At 40.9% G+C, this 18,041-nt stretch overlaps 1 protein-coding gene across 37 annotated transcripts in view; it reads left to right on the top strand.

Moving 5' to 3' along the window:
- Window positions 1-18,041, top strand: part of EPB41L3 (erythrocyte membrane protein band 4.1 like 3) — a 163,166-nt gene that overhangs the window by 106,368 nt on the left and 38,757 nt on the right. For all 37 annotated transcript variants that reach the window (XM_077352701.1, XM_077352716.1, XM_077352717.1 and 34 more), the window contains 7 exons: window positions 176-218; window positions 6,420-6,495; window positions 7,660-7,878; window positions 8,106-8,193; window positions 8,975-9,127; window positions 12,368-12,465; window positions 14,893-15,068. In XM_077352701.1, the coding sequence (XP_077208816.1) occupies window positions 176-218; window positions 6,420-6,495; window positions 7,660-7,878; window positions 8,106-8,193; window positions 8,975-9,127; window positions 12,368-12,465; window positions 14,893-15,068 (853 nt within the window). The remainder of the gene's footprint in view (window positions 1-175; window positions 219-6,419; window positions 6,496-7,659; window positions 7,879-8,105; window positions 8,194-8,974; window positions 9,128-12,367; window positions 12,466-14,892; window positions 15,069-18,041) is intronic.

The raw sequence follows: 18,041 nt of genomic DNA, 5'->3' as shown, positions 1-18,041 counted from the left end.
AATGCCAAAGTGCTTTATGTGTCGATTGTTCATCTCTGCCACACATCTTACACCAAAATCATTTGGGTTTAACTTTGGAGCTAGAACTGTATCTTTGTTTTGTTTATTTGTCCTTTGTTTGAAATGCAGTGCTTGTTAGGCATCTGATTCAAATATTTAAAATTCTGCTTTTCAGAACTGGCTGGATCCATCGAAGGAAATAAAGAAGCAGATCCGAAGTAAGTTATACTCTATTATTTATTAGAGAAGAATAGTGTATTAAAAATAAATAAATAAAACCAGGAGCATTTTGCTGGTAAAGGTAAAGGTATCCCCTGTGCAAGCACCAAGTCATGTCTGACCCTTGGGGTGACGCCCTCTAGCGTTTTCTTGGCAGACTCAATACAGGGTGGTTTGCCATTCCCTTCCCCAGTCATTATCATTTTACCTCCCAGCAAGCTGGGTACTCATTTTACCGACCTTGGAAGGATGGAAGGCTGAGTCAACCTTGAGCCGGCTGCTGGGATCGAACTCCCAGCCTCATGGTCAGAGCTTCAGATCGCATGTCAGCTGCCTTACAAGCCTGTGCCACAAAAAGCTCTTTTGCTGGATAAGAATTCATCTTACAGAAAGTATTTTCTAAATGTCATGATAAAGTATGTTCTGCCATGAAAGCAGATTTCCCCCCCCCCTTCAGGTAGATGGGGTGGGAGAGTACAAGATGAGGGGGTGGGAAAGGCCAAGGATTCTGCAGGATTGCTCCCATAATTACAAACTTTTTTTAAAAGTATGAATCATACCATTCAGTTAAGTCCTAGTTATTGTAGGTCTTGGACTTGTTCATCTGGAAATATCCAAAGAAAGGGGTAAAAAATGAAAATACAAATTTAAGGATTGATCTTGTGTGTCAGGTGCAGCCAACGTGTTCATGCTGAGAGGCTTTACATCTGGGTTTGGGAGGCTGCCACATTAACTAAGGCCATGCTCCATAAGTATCTGTTCTTTTGTGTAAAGGAACAAGGCAGCTATAGCCAAAACGGAACCAACTCACTAGTCAGATTTTTCAAGCAAATCTGGGAACTGTACATCTCAGGTCCAAAAATCAGTATATGAGGGAAGTCAATTTTTTTCAACCTAACTGAGCCCTCTCAGTGACAAAGGTAGCCATAGGCAAAATTATCTAGAGGCCCAGGTGTCTATTTATGTTCTAGCATTTATAAATAACAATCAAATGAGAGGTAAAAAAAACTAGGAAAGGATGAATGAACGTTCCATTTTAACACATTATATAAGGATTTTAGTTCCGTAATAATAGTTATAGCATGTAATGCCTGTGGAAAAGAAATGCTTTGTCTGACAGAATTTTTGGTTCAATCTAACATAGTTAATGTTTACATTTGATGTATTCCACTGTATTTTTGAAGGTATACCCAAGTTCTAGAAAATACAAAATTTGTTTTAAGTACTTAAATGACCACACTTCTCTTAGAACAAATTATTTAGAGTTGTATGATTCTTTGAATTCTGTTTTCATGGATGGTTCAACACAGGAGAACTTGCTGGATAATACAATTGTCTCTTTCAAAAGTAACATTGTGTGGAGACCCAGGGGTTCTGCGACTGCTTGGTGCTCCCTGTCCACTTCCATAGTTCTAGCTGAGACCTGGTGTTGACAAAGCTGTTCTCCACAGCCAGGAGAAGAGAACAGTTGGAGCCACTTATTCATCTCTTATTTGCATTTTCCCATGTTTCCTATACTTTGGCATCCACACTACTTTCATATCCATAAAATGAATTGGTTGTGTTGAACATATTAGGTTAGATCCTATGAACCTTCTTCAGTGGAAACCTCTTAGACAAAATGCCAAGCAGCATAAAGGTAAAGGTAAAGGTATCCCCTGTGCAAGCACCGAATCATGTCTGACCCTTGGGGTGACACCCTCTAGCATTTTCTTGGCAGACTCAATACAGAATGGTTTGCCATTCCCTTCCCCAGTCATTACTGTTTTACCCCAAGCTGGGTACTCATTTTACCGACCTCGGGAGGATGGAACCTTGAGCCAGCTGCTGGGATCAAACTCCCAGCCTCATGGTCAGAGTTTCAGACAGCATGCTGGCTGCCTTACCACCCTGCGCCACAAGAGGTTCTTGCCAAGCAGCATAGAAAGCTCCAAAGGAGAGGTGGAACTGGATGAAATAGACCTTCCTCTCTGTTCCACTAGCAGAAAACCTTTGCATACATGCAGTAAATCAAGAACCTTACTAAGCCATTTATAGCAGTGATCCCCAACCCCCGTCCGGAGACCAGAACCGGTCCGTGGATCAGTTGGTTCCGGGCCGCGGCTCCTCCTCGCACTCCTCCCCAGCTGCTGCCTTGGGGGCTGCCCTGCCACTCTGCTGCCGGATCAGCTTTGGTGCTCTCCAGCGGCTGCTATGGCTGGGGCTCCCCCTCAGCATGGCACTGTGCAGCTGCTGCTGGCGGCGCCGCCCAGTGGGAGGTGGGAAGTCAGGGGCGCTGGCGGGAAAGCAAGTGGAGCAGGGGCTCAGGCGGTAGCAGTGACGTCCCTCAGCGAAAGACTACCCCCCCTAGGCCTCAGTAAAATTGTCAGGCATTGACTGGTCCCTGGTGATAAAAAGGTTGGGGACCACTGATTTATAGGATTGCCAATCCCAAATTGGGACTAGAGGGGGACCCCCCCCCCAGTTTGGAGCCTCTCTCCTCATTTTAAGGTTCTAAGAAACTGGGGGACTTAACAGGTTCATGGAGGAAATTACCAGGAACTTAACACAATGTCCCTTGATTACCCAGAAGTGACATAGGGTTGTCAGGTACTGGGAAGATGATGCTCTGTTATTTGGGCAAAACACTATGGTAAGAAGCTTACTTTTCTATAGAAGAATTACTATTTGTAGTGACAAATGTTGATGTACACTGATGGATAGGATGAGTGTAATGAGAGATCTTTTGACTCTTCTAAATGTTTTTAAAATGCACCTCTTTCTCTCCAGAATATCTCCAAATAACTATTTAACTAAATATTGAAGTTAAAGTGTTATGAATTAATATTTTGTATTATGTATATGGCAGTCACATCTCTTTTATACATGCATTGGTATTACAGCTCTTACATGTGTAGTTGTTAGAGTATAGGGCCACTGTTCTATAAATGATGCCCAATTCCTCGCATTATACATAAAGGCTGCTGCTGGGTCTGTTTCCTGGTTTCGCCTGAATTATATTTTGTCTTTAATGGAGTAGTATTTCTACATGTATGCAACTGATTGCATTTATTTTTAACTTGCTGTTTCCATGGCAAACAAAAAATATCCAAGTATTTTGAACTCTGATGGACATTAATGATTAGGGTTTTTATAAATTGCTATTCAGAATTCTGGTTTGTTAAAAAAAACCAATAGTCTCAAACTGAAGCCTCTATAAGGCCACCTCAGGTGAAGAAGCTGAGGGCGTGCAGTTAAGAAATTATGGAAGGCTCTATAAACAGCAGAGGCTAAACCATGTCAACAGGAATGCAAACCCTAATGAGTGGTACCTGTAGGAAATTTGCAGGCAGTTTTATGTCCATTGTACTGGACATGTGGCTTCTCTTCTATCAGACACAGTAAGGCTGTGGTAATGGAACCTGACATGCCTTCAACATAGATATTCATCACTCAGTTTAACTAGTTAAGAATAGAACACTTCAAAATGCAAAGCAAATGAAATAAAAGACCCCAGCATTTTAGCAGTGATAAAACTGATTTGTGTAAAACAAACATGACTGTTTACTCTGTTATTCGATGGTATTTTCTTGTGTCGAGACACAACCAGTATAAGGACAATTGGCATCAGAGTTCTTCATTTGAAAAAGAGAATGGTTAAATTCATATATCCATGTGAACTTTTTTTTAAATAGTTGTATCCTGCCTTTCCACCTTACTTGGGGTCTGCAAGAAGATGAACACACAAAGCAATGTTAAAATATGGAAAATATATATTAAATATTTAAACAATTAAATAAAGGATACAAACACATAAAGCCATAAAGAAAGCCATTTCTTTGACAGTCGTCTGTTGGGGGCATCTGAAGCAAGTCCTCTGATGATGAAGTTATCTAGAAGGTTCATATAGGAGTGTGAGGGCCTTAAGATATGCTGGGCCCAAACTGTATAGGACTTTAAAGATCAGTAGTAGCACCTTGCATTGGGAGCCAGTGCAGGTGTAATGAGACTGGAGTTATATGGTCCCTATGACCATTCCAGTTAGCCTTCTGGCTGCAGCATACCAACTGTAGCTTCTGGACACACTTCAAAGGAAACTCCATTTGCAGCACATTGCAGTGATCTATTCTAGATATTACCAAGGCATGTACCATAGTAACAAGGTATTTTCTGTCTAAGCAGGGCCACAGCTGATTTACCAGCCAAACCTTGTAAAAGGTACTCCAAGCCACCTCTGGAACTTATATATCCAACAGGTGGCCTGGAACCAGCAGCATCCCCAAGCTGTGAACTTGTACCACTAATGGGAATGCATATACTCCAGAACAAGAAATGTGAAATCTTCACCTTGCTATTAGCACCTTCAGTTTATTAGGATTAACTTTCACCTTGTTATTTTTCAAACATCCCAGATACCAATTCACAGTTTCTGTGGCCTCTTGGGGATCTGCTGAAAACATTTATTTATTTATTTATTTATTTATTTATTTATTTATTTATTTATTTATTTATTTATTTATTTATTTATTTATTTATTTATCATTGCATTTCTATTCCGCCACTCCCACAAGGGTTCGTGGCAGCTAACAATTATAAAAACCCCAATACATAAAACCCCATAAAACCCATAACATTATAAAACACAACTCAACCATTCCCTTAAAATCCTCCAATCGGCGGCAGAAAACATCCTAAAAACCTCAGGGTGGACGGGAGGGGCTTTTAATCCGCTCCTGGGATGGCAAGAGTGGCAGAGGGGACCCAGATCTTTCAGAATGCTGAAAGCTCTTGCAGGGCCCGTAGCTCTTCCAGGAACTCATTCCACCAGGTAGGGGCCAGGACCGAGAAGGCCCCTGGCCCTGGTTGAGGCCAATTGCGCTTCCCGGGGGTGGGGAATGACGAACAGATCTGTCCCCGCAGAGTGCAGAAGCCTGCGGGAAACATAGGGTGAAAGGCGGTTTCTAAGATATGTGGGCCCAGACCGCGGAGGACACGATGGAACCTTGTGGGACCCCAAAGGCCAAGGGGTCAAGCAGTTGTCCCCCAGTATCATATTCTGCATACTACCTTCAGTGTAGGACAAAAACCACCACAAAGCCGTGTCTCCTGCTCCTAACCTACAAACGTAGTCCAGATCAGTCAAAAGCCACTAGGAGAATCAGTTGTGTTATGCTCCCTTTGTCCATTTGCCAGTGCAGGGACCAAGATCATTACAGTCCTATAACAAGGCCTGAAATCAGAGTGGCTATTAGTTATGTATTTTAGATCCTTTTCTGTGACATTGGTTAGGCTGAATGGCTGATCCAGAGTCACCTTTGTACATCAGAAGGGATATGTATCCAAATCCTGTCTGGTTCACATCCAGTGCTCCAACCACCATACCACACTTAATCCTTAAAACAATCAGGGTTGTATCATAGATTCATGGAGGTACATTTTTCTTCTCCTCCTCTTCCTCTCAACTGCCCTTTTGATTTCAGAAAAGGTGCTGCTGCCCAGGAGGACACTTTTGGACAAAATCTTCTGGGCACCGTTCTCTGCAAATTTCCTATGCTGGTTACCACCTCTCCTTACTGCAGCCTTCTTCAGTTCCTGGATGCATTTTTAACTAGGGGTCACCCTCCAGAGTTGCTGGCATTGGCTTTTTGGAACCCATTTCTTCTCAGTCACCCCTTGGTAGCAGTGTTTTCATGTCAATTTTTCATAAATAACCTAACATTTTGGTGTTACTGCCTTTAAACTAATGTAGCGATGTAATTACCTTTTAGTAATGATCTTTACATTTCTCTTTGCAATTCTGTTCATGATAATGACTAAGTCCTTGTGCTAAAATGGTCCTTCCAAAAGTGCCAATCGGCGTATCCTAGATACCATAGTGTACGTTTCATTTGCTTGTGGTCACAGATGTTAAAGCTCTGCTGAATGTGTAGCTAGCAATGTTCTTTCTGACCTCCCTTTTTATTTCTATCAGACATAAAGTTAACCAAGAAATCGCTTGTTTGTGTACAAGATTTATGGGCAATATAGGAAAAAATATTATATGTTAAGAGCCGTAACTCCGTTTAGGAAGAAAAAGTGTCATCGAATGCAGTGCTCTAAATGTTTGTAATTAAAGACAACTTTGAATCTTTAAGAAAACATTGGAGTTGGTCTGCACAGCTCAGTCTCTGTTTTGGGACACAGTGTTCCAGTAAGTCCAGTAATGCTTTATGTTCTTGCAGGTGGTGCATGGCAGTTCTCATTTAATGTGAAATTCTACCCGCCTGATCCTGCCCAGCTTTCTGAAGATATCACCAGGTAATTCAAACATAAGCAGTGTTCCTAAAAAAATAATAAATCTGATGATAATAATTTCCACTTATTCACAGTCCTTTGTTTATTGTCAAGGGACCACCATTACTCTATCATCGTCAGGTAGTAGGAAAAGGCATCAGTTGTTGGCTTTCTCATTCTTTTATTTTATGCAATAGTTTGTGGATGTTAATAGTAAGTATTTTAAATAAGGATGAAATTTGTTCTTGAATTCTGCAACTAATAACACACACGACACAAAAATATATGCAGATATGAGGCAAAATCAATAAGATGGGAAAGGCTAATGTGTTTTAGCTAATTTTGTTTTTAAAAAGAAGTTGGTATACAAAACCTACAGGCTGCAGATCTCAAGGATTTAAGTATTAATATTTCATCTTTCTAAGTTTGAAGGCTTTGTTTTCATGGCTGTGCTAGCTATTTATCAATCAATCAATTTATGAATTAAATTTATTTACTGCCCTCCCTTGCAGCTCGGGGTGGTCTTCATAGAACATAGAAGAACATAAGGATGAGTACAATATAATTAAATAATATCATCAAATAAACAGCAGTAGTAACAGTGGTTTAATAACATTTCAATAACTAGTGGTAGCAACTCTAATATATAAGGTGTCTCAAAGCGGCTTACAGTTGCCTTCCTTTTCCTCTCCCCACAACAGACACCCTGTGAGGCAGGTGAGGCTGAGAGAGCCCTGATATTACTGCTCAGTAAGAACAGCTTTATCATTGATGTGGCAAGCCCAAGGTCACCCAGCTGGTTGCATGTGGGGAAATGGGGAATCAAACCTGGCTCGCCATATTAGAAGTTCGCACTCCTAACCACTACACGAAGCTGGCTCTCAGACCCCCAAAGGCCGGTCAATTCAGGATTCAGTTCAGAGGGAGAGGTTCTGGGGACGCAGTATGAGGAATGATTGCAAAATCCTATTAGGTCCTATTGAAAAAAAAGTATTCCATTATACTTTCTATAAGAGGAAGGAGAGATTTCAGTTTTACTTCAGTGTATTTCCTCCTGCCTTCCTTCACCTCCTCAAATTGTAGCAATCTGTTTTGCAGTTACAGGATTGTGCTTCCTGTTATTAAATTCAGTAAGTTTCTCAGGTAGATGGTCTTATAGGCTTTTGTTTTTTACAAAATCTGTTGCAGGTACTACCTATGCTTGCAGTTGAGAGATGATATCGTTTCTGGACGGCTGCCATGCTCTTTTGTTACACTAGCACTGCTGGGCTCCTATACAGTTCAGTCAGAACTTGGAGATTATGATCCAGAGGAATATGGAAGTGATTATGTCAGTGATTTTCGCTTTGCACCAAACCATACTAAAGAACTGGAAGACAAAGTAATAGAGCTTCACAAAAGCCACAGGTAAGATAAGCGAATGGAAATGAATTCCCAGTTAAGGGAAGAGAAAACCAATAGAGGTAGACAATGTTATGGAAGAACGAGCCGCAAGGGAGTGGCGGGCTATAAATCTAATAATAATAATAATAATAATTATGGTCTTTCATTTAAATCAGTACACATAATAAATACATTCTCTGTTCAGTTCTTTTACAAATATATTTTCATCCATGCTTATTGATGTTTGTCAGGGGAATGACACCTGCAGAAGCTGAGATGCATTTCCTGGAAAATGCCAAAAAACTGTCCATGTATGGAGTCGATCTACACCATGCCAAGGTATGCAGAACAGAACTCTATAATATGGTAGAATTATTTTGCCCTTTTTGCATCATGTAGCATTTTACTCTGTATTTGAAAGTATAATATCCTGTAGCTATTTTTTAAATCAAGGACATCTTCAGTTTATTACATTGCTACATTGCACTTACCCTACAAACACTTATAAAAAGATATACACTTATATTCAGACAATTAAATATAAACACCCAAAGGGGAATAAGGGTCACAGAAGGGTCATACTCTTTTAAGAGAAATTCCACTTATCGTTCATTGCAGTAGCTTAGTGTAGGTACTACCACAATGGCACCCTCATTTTGACCAGGAAAGACTGCAGCTGCTCACCACTCTGCAAAAGGGACATCTGGCCAGCACTGCACCCCAAGATACAAGCCTGCTCCTTTAGGGAGAGTGCAGTCCCATCTAGAACAGGACATACCTCAATTTCCGGGTCAGTCCTTTACCTATTAATAACACCTTTGGTTTATATTGAGCTTCCATGTATTCCATGTATTATTTATCACAAAATGTTCTCCTGTCACTGGTTTGTGCACTGCCTCAGCAAGGAACAGAGAGATCTGTTAATCCATAGTCACATGCTCAAAAGATGGAGAAAGAAAAATTGGCATTAGTAATAATAGTGTTACTGACATTAACGTTCACTTTAGATCGTAATACAGTTGACAGTGAAAATGTGAATGAAATAGCACAATTCTAAACCCCACCTTGAAAACGAAGCATTTCGTCCTCATTCCACTTCTTTCACTTATTTCTTTACTAGGATTCTGAAGGAGTTGAAATCATGTTAGGTGTTTGTGCAAGTGGTCTTTTGATATACCGCGACAGACTCAGAATTAACAGGTTTGCCTGGCCTAAGGTTCTCAAAATTTCATATAAGAGGAATAACTTCTACATCAAAATCCGACCAGGGGAGGTAAGCTATAAACTCACTGTATTCAGCATTTGTTACTGCAGACTCGTTCTACTTTTAGTGCTTCATATGCTTGTAGTATTATATTTCGCTTTAAAAATTAATACTATATAATACATCTGTTTCTTACATAAGTTAGTCATTTTTTGTTTCAGCTTTAAAAATAATTAGTGCATGATAATTACCCTTCTCTGTCTCTTCTGCCCACCACTGGAGCTGAAGATCTACAAGAAGAGGGGAGTGCTCATGCAATAGCTAGAGCACTCTGCTATATTTGCAGACATGGCAGAGCTTTGCTTCTGTTTCTGTGCTCTTTTTTTTTTCTCTCAGAAGGGCAGAGGGGATGAAATGGCAGTGGGAAGAAGAAGAGTTTTTATACTCTGTTTTTCACTACTGAAAGGAGTCTCAAAGTGGCTTACAATCCTCTTCCTTTCCTCTCCCCACAACAGATACCCTGTGGGGTAGGTGGGGTTGAGAGAGCTCTGACAGAATTGCTCTGGGAGAACAGCTCTTACAGGACTGTGAGTAGCCCAAGGTCACCCAGCTGCCTGCATGTGGAAGAGTGGGAATCAAGCCTGGTTCACCAGATTAGAAGCCACCACTCTTAACCATCACACCAAGGTGGCTTAACCCCTACACCAAGCTGTAAAGTAACTTAGGAATGCCGTGGCACCTGGTAGTCTGGGTACCCTGCCCAATGAACGCTTGTTCTCACAGTCTTCCTTCTCACACTCCATCCTTCCATGTAACTCTGATCACATAAATATATCTTTCTTGTGAAATAGTTGTGAATATGATTGGGTGCTTCCGCGTCTGAAGCAGCCGTTTGCGCACTAAGCAGCCAGTGCCGCGGGGGTAGCGCAAACTACTGCAAGTTACAACACTGCAGATATTGTCAGCCCCCCCCCCATACACCCCCCTTGCCCCCAACTATTCCACCATATCACCGTGAACTGCCAAGTCAGTTGAGTGAACTTACGCTGAGATAAATGGGGTTGCAAAATGGTTTGTTTTATTCAGCTACTGGATACGTGCTAATTTTAATCGATAACTGGTTTTAGTTCATTCTGTATTTTTTTAGCTGCCTCAAGATGCAAGTGAGGGGTAGGACATAAATGTGATAATAAATTTTAATTTCTCAACTATCTAGAATCTTGAGACACTACTGTTGAAAGATTGCCCTCTGGTGGTATGAGAGGGATCAGAGCAAGTAGTGTGAAACCATTGGGCTGCTGCTGCTGCTTCTTTTGGCCGTCAAGTCACAGCTGACTTAAGGGGACCATGTGGGGTTGTCAAGGCAAGAGATGGTCAGAAGTGGTTTGCCATTCCCTGCCTCTGTATATTAGTTGTGGTTTCCCATCCAAGTACTGACCAAGATTGATCCTGTTTAGTATCCAAGATCTAGCCTGCACTGGCCAGATCAGAGCTGTAGTAGATACTGAAAAGGCAGATCACTGCATTTGCTGTTAAGTTCACATCTGCTTATAAAACTACAGTTCTTTTCCTACTGATAGTTTAGGAATAATACATATTTGGTTGAAGTCCTATTTCTTTAGATTTTTTAAAAAAGAAATTAATCCATTTTTTTTAAATGGAAAAGCATTTCATTATGCCAGCCCACACTGGCAGTTTGAAATGGTGCAGCCAGCATTTATCATCTCAGTGAGCATTAGGCCTCACAAGATGTTGTATTTATTCAATAGGGGCTAAATTACATGTCCATCTGATTTACTGAGGCTGCAGGAAAAGTCTGCATCTCTTAGGCCCATTATGCACGGCCGCCGAAACGGCGATTTCGGGTCACATGGAAAACGCGGAGGGGGAAGACGCGACGCATACCGGTTATACACGGGGCGGGGCGCGACGGCGGCAAAACCCAGAGTAACCGATTATGCACGCGCCGATCCGGGCGCCGCTTCTGGTTGCGCCCCGCTCACCCGGAAGCTGCGCTTTCTTCCGCGTTTCACTGACGCGGCTTTTTTGGCGGCATGCACCGAAGCTGCAGCCGGTTGCAGCCGGCTCCGTGCGTTATCCGTGATTTTAGTCGCCGCCATTCCACCCCGAATGTGCGCTAAAACCCCCGTGCATAATGGGTCTTACAGAGCATGCCATGATGGTAATGTCCACATACCACTTCTCTCAGGATTTGATTTGCAGTGTACATTTTGAGTGCCAAGTTTTCCCTGAGAGACCAAATTGACAGTGAGGATATGCCTTAGGTCTATGAAAATCAGGTAGAATGGGGTAGGTAAGGGAACTTTTTGGCAGTATCCAAGTCATGGTGGTTAGAACCATGCAGGCCAGTCTACTAAACAACATGAACAACATCTAACTAGAAATCCCTTTGTATCACCCTGTCATGATTCACTCTTAGTCAGAACACCTTATGAAGCAAAGATTCTCCACCACCCAGACCCAGGAGAAGAGAAAACGGGTTTTTCTTGCAGCGCTTCTTGTACTCAACAGATGGCACCAAATACTTGCATCCTTCATTGTGAGATGCATGCTGAATTGCTAGTAGTCAAATAAAAAGATCCAGGGGTAGTAGTATGTATTTTGCATGCTGGCTGTGGTGGTGTGAAATAGTGCTCAAATGTAGGGGGGGGGGGGAAGCACTGCAAAGTATAGATATCCCAAAATAAAATATTTTCCTTTTGAATTGGAATATAGACAACCAGCTTCAGTTTTCCCAAAACTTAAATTTTGATAGAGGTGGTAAAACATGCTGTATTCATTTCATGGATTTATAAATAATTTCTGCCTGTAACATATTAAACTAGACATTATCAACAAAATGTACAGTACAAAACAGTTGTGGCATTTATATTTCCAATTTTTTTTCTACGTATGTTATGCTTGCCCATAACAGGATGCACTCTAAATGTTATGACTTAAAATACTATTAATTGGATACAAATACTAAAGCCATTAGGAGATCTTACTTTGATTCTGCCCTTTGTATGACCTTTAATGGAATTATATAGCCCACCAGGAATGTTCTTACATCCAACTCAGAAGTTGGTTTCACCAAATCAAGGTTCCACAGGCAGGTATAAAACTACAATTCCCTATTACTCTTTTAAATTGGCAAACTGAACAGTGGTCTCCCAGTCAAATTGAATGTCATACATTTATACAGATGTGAGTAACTGTTTAAAGTGTTGACTGAAATAACAATCTCAGCCATTGTGTATTTGATACACCTCGCATTGCAAATAACAACATGCTCTTTTTCTCCTCTAGTTTGAGCAATTTGAAAGCACTATTGGGTTTAAATTACCAAACCATCGTGCTGCAAAGCGTCTGTGGAAAGTCTGTGTTGAACATCATACGTTTTTCAGGTACATTTTTAATGGTTTATTTAGAAATGAGACACATAAAAATAAGCATCAGCTGTACTAATAGAGTCATGCAGCATTCGGCCATACAAAAGTATACTTTTTAATCAGAAATACCACTTTTTATTTATTATATTTATATTCCAACCTTCCTTGAAGAATAATTTGTTCTAATTTTTAAAAATTATTTAAATGATATGACTGCTATCCTAACCTTTTTGTTTCTTGAATGAGCAGGGGCTGGATAAGAAGGCCCCTTGATTGTCATTAATACTTGAATAGTTACATCCCCCCACCCTTAACTTGAATGTTAAGTGATATATGGCAAAGTATTCTGGTTGGGTAAATTGGATTTTTTTTTCACAATCCCATATCCAATTCATGTCTTTTTCATGTCTCTTCCTAAATAAAAAAAAAAAGGATTTGGGAGAAGCAGATGTCACTAGTGATGCTGTTGTTCCTGCCATCACTGTTTTGATAGAAAAGGGAGAATGTTGGCAGCAAAGAAAGAAAACATATAGATCACCTGTATATGAGTTGACCCAGGTATAGATAAAATGTTTTAGTAGCTGCAAACATGGAAGAGAAACACATGGTATAACTTAGCATCACTCTGAATGCAAACAAGTCAGTGTAGATGTTGCTAAGATTAAGTATGTGGGGAATAACATTAGTTATTAAAACTGATATTTTTAATGTATCACATTGACCATTTATGCACTGGGAACTTCACTGCTGCAGCTCCCGTGCAGGAGCACAAATCGGGGGCGGATGAGGTGCACCAGGCCAAATGCTCCCCCGTGTGGGTGCAGGAAGAGGTGAGGCAACGTGCCGTGACTAAAACTCCAGCCTGCAGCCCAGCATAAAACCTCCAGTGCATAAACGGTCATTAGGGCGCACAGTTTCACACTGAAGTGTATTTAAAGGCAAATGTCATGGTTATATATTATTTATTTATTCAAGTCACTTGTACCCAAACTCTCTCCCCAAAGGGGAGCTAAAACAAGTTACATGTTTTCCTTTTCTCCATTTTATCACAATAACTCTGTGAGGTAAGTTAGGCTAAGAGTATATGAGTGGCCAAAGGTTACCCCATGAGCTTCAATGGCATAAGAGGGGTTTCAGCAAACATGTTTGTGGAATTTCTGGAGAAGAGAGGAGTGCTTGCAGGAAGCTTAGGCAAATGCATTACTTCTTTGTGGTCTCTGTTCATCACAGTCGCATCAGAGGCTCTGTGCTGGGCTGCAGGCTGAAGTTTGAGCCAGGGCAGGTTGCCCTGCCTCTTCCTGCTCCCGCACTGGAGAGCATTTGGCCCAGTACACCTCGTCTGCCCTGGATTTGTGCTCTCGGACAGGAGCCGGGACAGAGAAGTTCCCAGTGTGGAAATGGACACACTGATGGGCTTTCCACCTGCATGGAAGCCAATCAATATTTTAGAAGCCCAATTAAAGACTATTTTTTGGAATAACTTGACTGTAACCTAAGCTAAAATGTTGTGTTTTTTTAAATGCCTAAATCATCATCTACAATTAACAGTTATTAGAACCACAAGTTTTCTTCAGAACATTTTCTCAACAACAACAGGAACACCCAAAACACTCCAAGCAGCTGAATGCAGAAAGGTCTCTAAAACAATTATAGAAGGACAGCTGTAAATCTAGAAACATAAAAATGCCAAAGTATAATTTTTTAAAACCAGCAATATCCTTGAAAATCCTCTTTAAAAGTTAAAATACAAAGCAGGTAAAAATTCTAAAACAAGCCAAGAAGAAAAGACCTCAACAAAATTTCCCAAGCCTTTTAAACTCAAAAACCAAACCAAATAAAACTATTTTAGAAGAATTAGAAAGAAATCTTAACACGCATATACTACAATCCACCAAGCAAAAATAAAAAGTGGGAAAACTTGAGATAATAATAGTAATAATTTAAAATTAATTTAAAATGGACTGCCAGCCAACCTTGGCACGAAAGTGCACAGCCCTACTGACAACCAACAACTGCTGCCTCCCAAGGGGTTCCCATATGGCCGAAGCCATAGGTGCTACTGGCTGACTGAGTGTATGCTTCAGCAGCAAGGAAGGCCTCTGGGGGCAGAAGGCTGGACAGCCTGCTTACTGTCTAAAATTGGGAGGCCTCCTTAAGAAGTTGGCCACATGCTGAGCAAGGCCTCCCTCTATAGGCCCCTATGCCGGACATTGCCAGTAAATACTCTTCAGGGCGATGGTGACTGCTGTAGTAGGGTTTGAGGGGATGGGGGAGTTTTTGGAGATTGTTTTTGCTGCCAATATTGTTTATATGTATCGGGTTTTATGTGGTTTTTTAATGTTTTTATTGTAAATTGCCCCGAGCCGCCTGAGTTTGGAGTGGCGGTCAACAAATACAATTATAAATAAATAAATACTGTTAATTTGCTTTGATGTATTATAGGCTCTTGCTACCTGAAGCCCCTCCCAAAAAATTTCTTACACTGGGTTCCAAGTTTCGCTATAGTGGAAGGACACAGGCCCAAACGAGAAGAGCCAGTGCATTGATAGACCGCCCAGCACCTTATTTTGAGCGTTCTTCAAGCAAACGCTATACTATGTCTCGCAGCCTAGACGGGGGTAAGATGTTCTTAGTGGAGTTTTTGGGGGGGCGTTTTATCTCTTTGTTTCTTAAGAAACAATTTTGTTACAGAATAGATTTAAGCCTCTTGTTATCTCATGTCTCCTGAGCTATTGCCAGATGACATTTGTAAGTATAAGCATGATTTTTCATTTACTAAAGAAAGTTTAGATAAAGAAACTAAATATTAGATTTGTCTTTCCTGGCAATGGTTATTTCAAAGAAAACTGCTGAAAGAGAAATAAGCACTTCCATTGCCTTACAACTGTTCCCTCAGATGCTTTCATTGGGACTCTTCATTTCCTTCCCAGGTTTTCATAGTCCTGACCTAGTGGTCAGACAGGACTTCCTGTTTAGATCCAAGCCTTGCACATTTGGCCCTAGGCAAAAGTATAGCACATAGAACCATTGCTGTCAGAACCATATCAGCTTAGGTTGCATCTTGTTGCCAGTGAACTATACACGGGCAAGTAGGGAAATCAGGTTTCCATGGTGGAGCCCTTGTGGGCAAGAAGGGAGTGGGGCTGGTTCTGTTCATCTAAGAATGTGGCTTGAAGGATAGGTTTGGATCAGCTAGACCAGGGGTAATCAAACTGCGGCCCTCCAGATGTCCATGGACTACAATTCCCAGGAGCCCCCTGCCAGCGAACGCTACCCCTGAGTTTGACTACCCCTGAGCTAGACATCCCAATCTATTAGTACGAATAATTTTTAAATTATACTTTTCATTAATTTATGTACATTATACTTTTCCAGATAATGTTATTAATCCATTCCTGCTAGAAATTTCTCTTATCACAAAATAGTCTGGAGAACATTCTTCTGTTTCATTTGCAAACAGTACAATGAAAAATATTTCTGTTTTTGTTTTCATGTTTAACTAAACAGTTTGTACCCAGTAGGTCTGATTGCATATAGTAATGCCCAATATTGTAAGCCAGTCTTAAGAAAATTTTGCTTCAGGACTTGTACAAATATACAATTTTGCACAAAGATTTCAGTTAAATTTCACTTTTAAATAGTATTCACAGGTGGTCTGTGAGTAGCCTTTGTTTTTGTGTTTTAGCAGTTTCTCACTTCATGGCTTTGCTTGCATGCGTACAGCTTTTTATAAAAATTAATTGATTCATGTTATTTTGTAATATAAATATAGCCTTTGAGTTAAAAGCTATTTATTTTATTTGTTTATTACTGCTGCTCACAGAAATCAAGAATTTACAGCCCTTTAAAATTAACCAAGCCTGATGCTGAAAAATATAAACTTATCTAATCAGTTTTTAGTACAAGGCTACTTTAATTTCACACAGATATGCTTTTCCTCCTGTGAAGCTCTAATTGAGACACCTGTACTTCTTAAAATTAAGGTGACTGGGTAGATTTCATGAATGTTGAGTTCAGCAGATTCTGAAGAACACAGAAGGCCAGCCCAATCCTCCCAATACCACTGGTATTCCATATAAATTTGTGATAATACCCATTGCTTCCTGCTGCAACTGATAATATGGGTGGTGATCACTTGTTAATAGTGATCCTTTGAGTTGTAAAATTCTTTCTACTAGGTACCAAGCAACTCCTCACCTTACTGCTGTGCATGAATCTAGAAGTTCAAATAGTTTTTGATGTTATTTTTCTTCTCATTCAGTTGTAATATCAGGTCTCACTTGTGAGGTCAGAAAGACCTGATATAAATTTTGTAAAATAAAGTCATTCTCTGCAAAATATTTTAGTATAAACTGTAGCAAAAATACAGTTATTATTGTGCTGTCGTGTTGTAATCTTACTAAGTTAAACAGCTTAGATCCTCATTGTATTTAACTCCCTATTAGAGTTTTGCATTTTTTGCTGCCTTCTAGTGAACTACCTATAGCTATATGCCCGACGAGGTGTACTGTTACTTATTTACTTACAAATGTGATAGTTGCCACTTAGTAGCATAATAAATGGACAAAGCATAAGGGGCTCAAACAAGTGAAGTGATGTGTTGTATGTGTGTATAGGTGATATACTGTTATATGCAGGCCATAAGCCTATGAGAAATGATTGGGAGGTTTTGTGAGGAGAAATGGTGGACAAGATAGTTCTGTAAATTTTGATAGATACCTCTGTCCAGGACTAGAAGCAAGGCCAAGGGAAAAGAATGCCCTGTGCCTTATGGCCCACTGGCCACAGCCCCGCGTATTGGCCCCCCAGCCTACCTGTGCCCAGCAACTAAGAAAGCCTGCCAGCCCCAACAAGACAACTTACAGGGGCAGCGGGAAACAGCAACAGCTGGGATAAGACAGCGGAGGTGGAAGTGACCCTGCCATTGGGAGCAAAAGATGCACAGCCAGTGGCAGGGTTTGGCACAGTGTTCAGTTGGCAAAGGTAGAAGATGAGGTAGAGGGCTTTGGCCAGTGCCAAGGCTCCCAAGGTTTGGAATCGGGGAAAGCTGAAAAGAGGATGGGTGGACCAGATTTCAACATTGGTAAAGCGGGACACCATTGACCGGGGGGGTTCTTGATTTAAAATTTTGTCTAAAAGGAGCAACAAAAAAGTTTCATAGAACGCAAAAATAGTATTGTAATGTATATTTTTTAATTTCAACATAAGTACAATTTGCCAGGTGCCCTCCGATGTCCCTCCATAAGTGGGACAATCTGGTCACCTTAACCCAAAGTACACAGAGAGACCAGCTGTAGCACCTGAAGCAGCAGCACCCTACCCTCTGCCAGCCAGGATTTTGCCTAGAATGGTGAATACCTGGCAAGAGGGAAGGGGTGGGAGGAAAGAAAGTGACGACCTCTGTTGACTGGCTGTCTAAGCCAATAAAAAGGCCTGAAGGTGAGAGACAATGGCCAATTCCACTGAGGGTGGGTGAGTCAGACCCACAAGAGAGAGGGGGATAAAAGAAGACTGTAGTTAAGAGGTCAGGGACGAAAAACACTAACCACCCACATTGTGGCAGAAGATGTTCTAGTTGAGAGGAGGAGCCA

The sequence above is a fragment of the Paroedura picta genome, chromosome 9 (genome assembly GCF_049243985.1).
Source record: "Paroedura picta isolate Pp20150507F chromosome 9, Ppicta_v3.0, whole genome shotgun sequence".
NCBI lineage: Eukaryota > Metazoa > Chordata > Lepidosauria > Squamata > Gekkonidae > Paroedura > Paroedura picta.
This window is presented reverse-complemented; position numbering and strand designations above follow the sequence as displayed.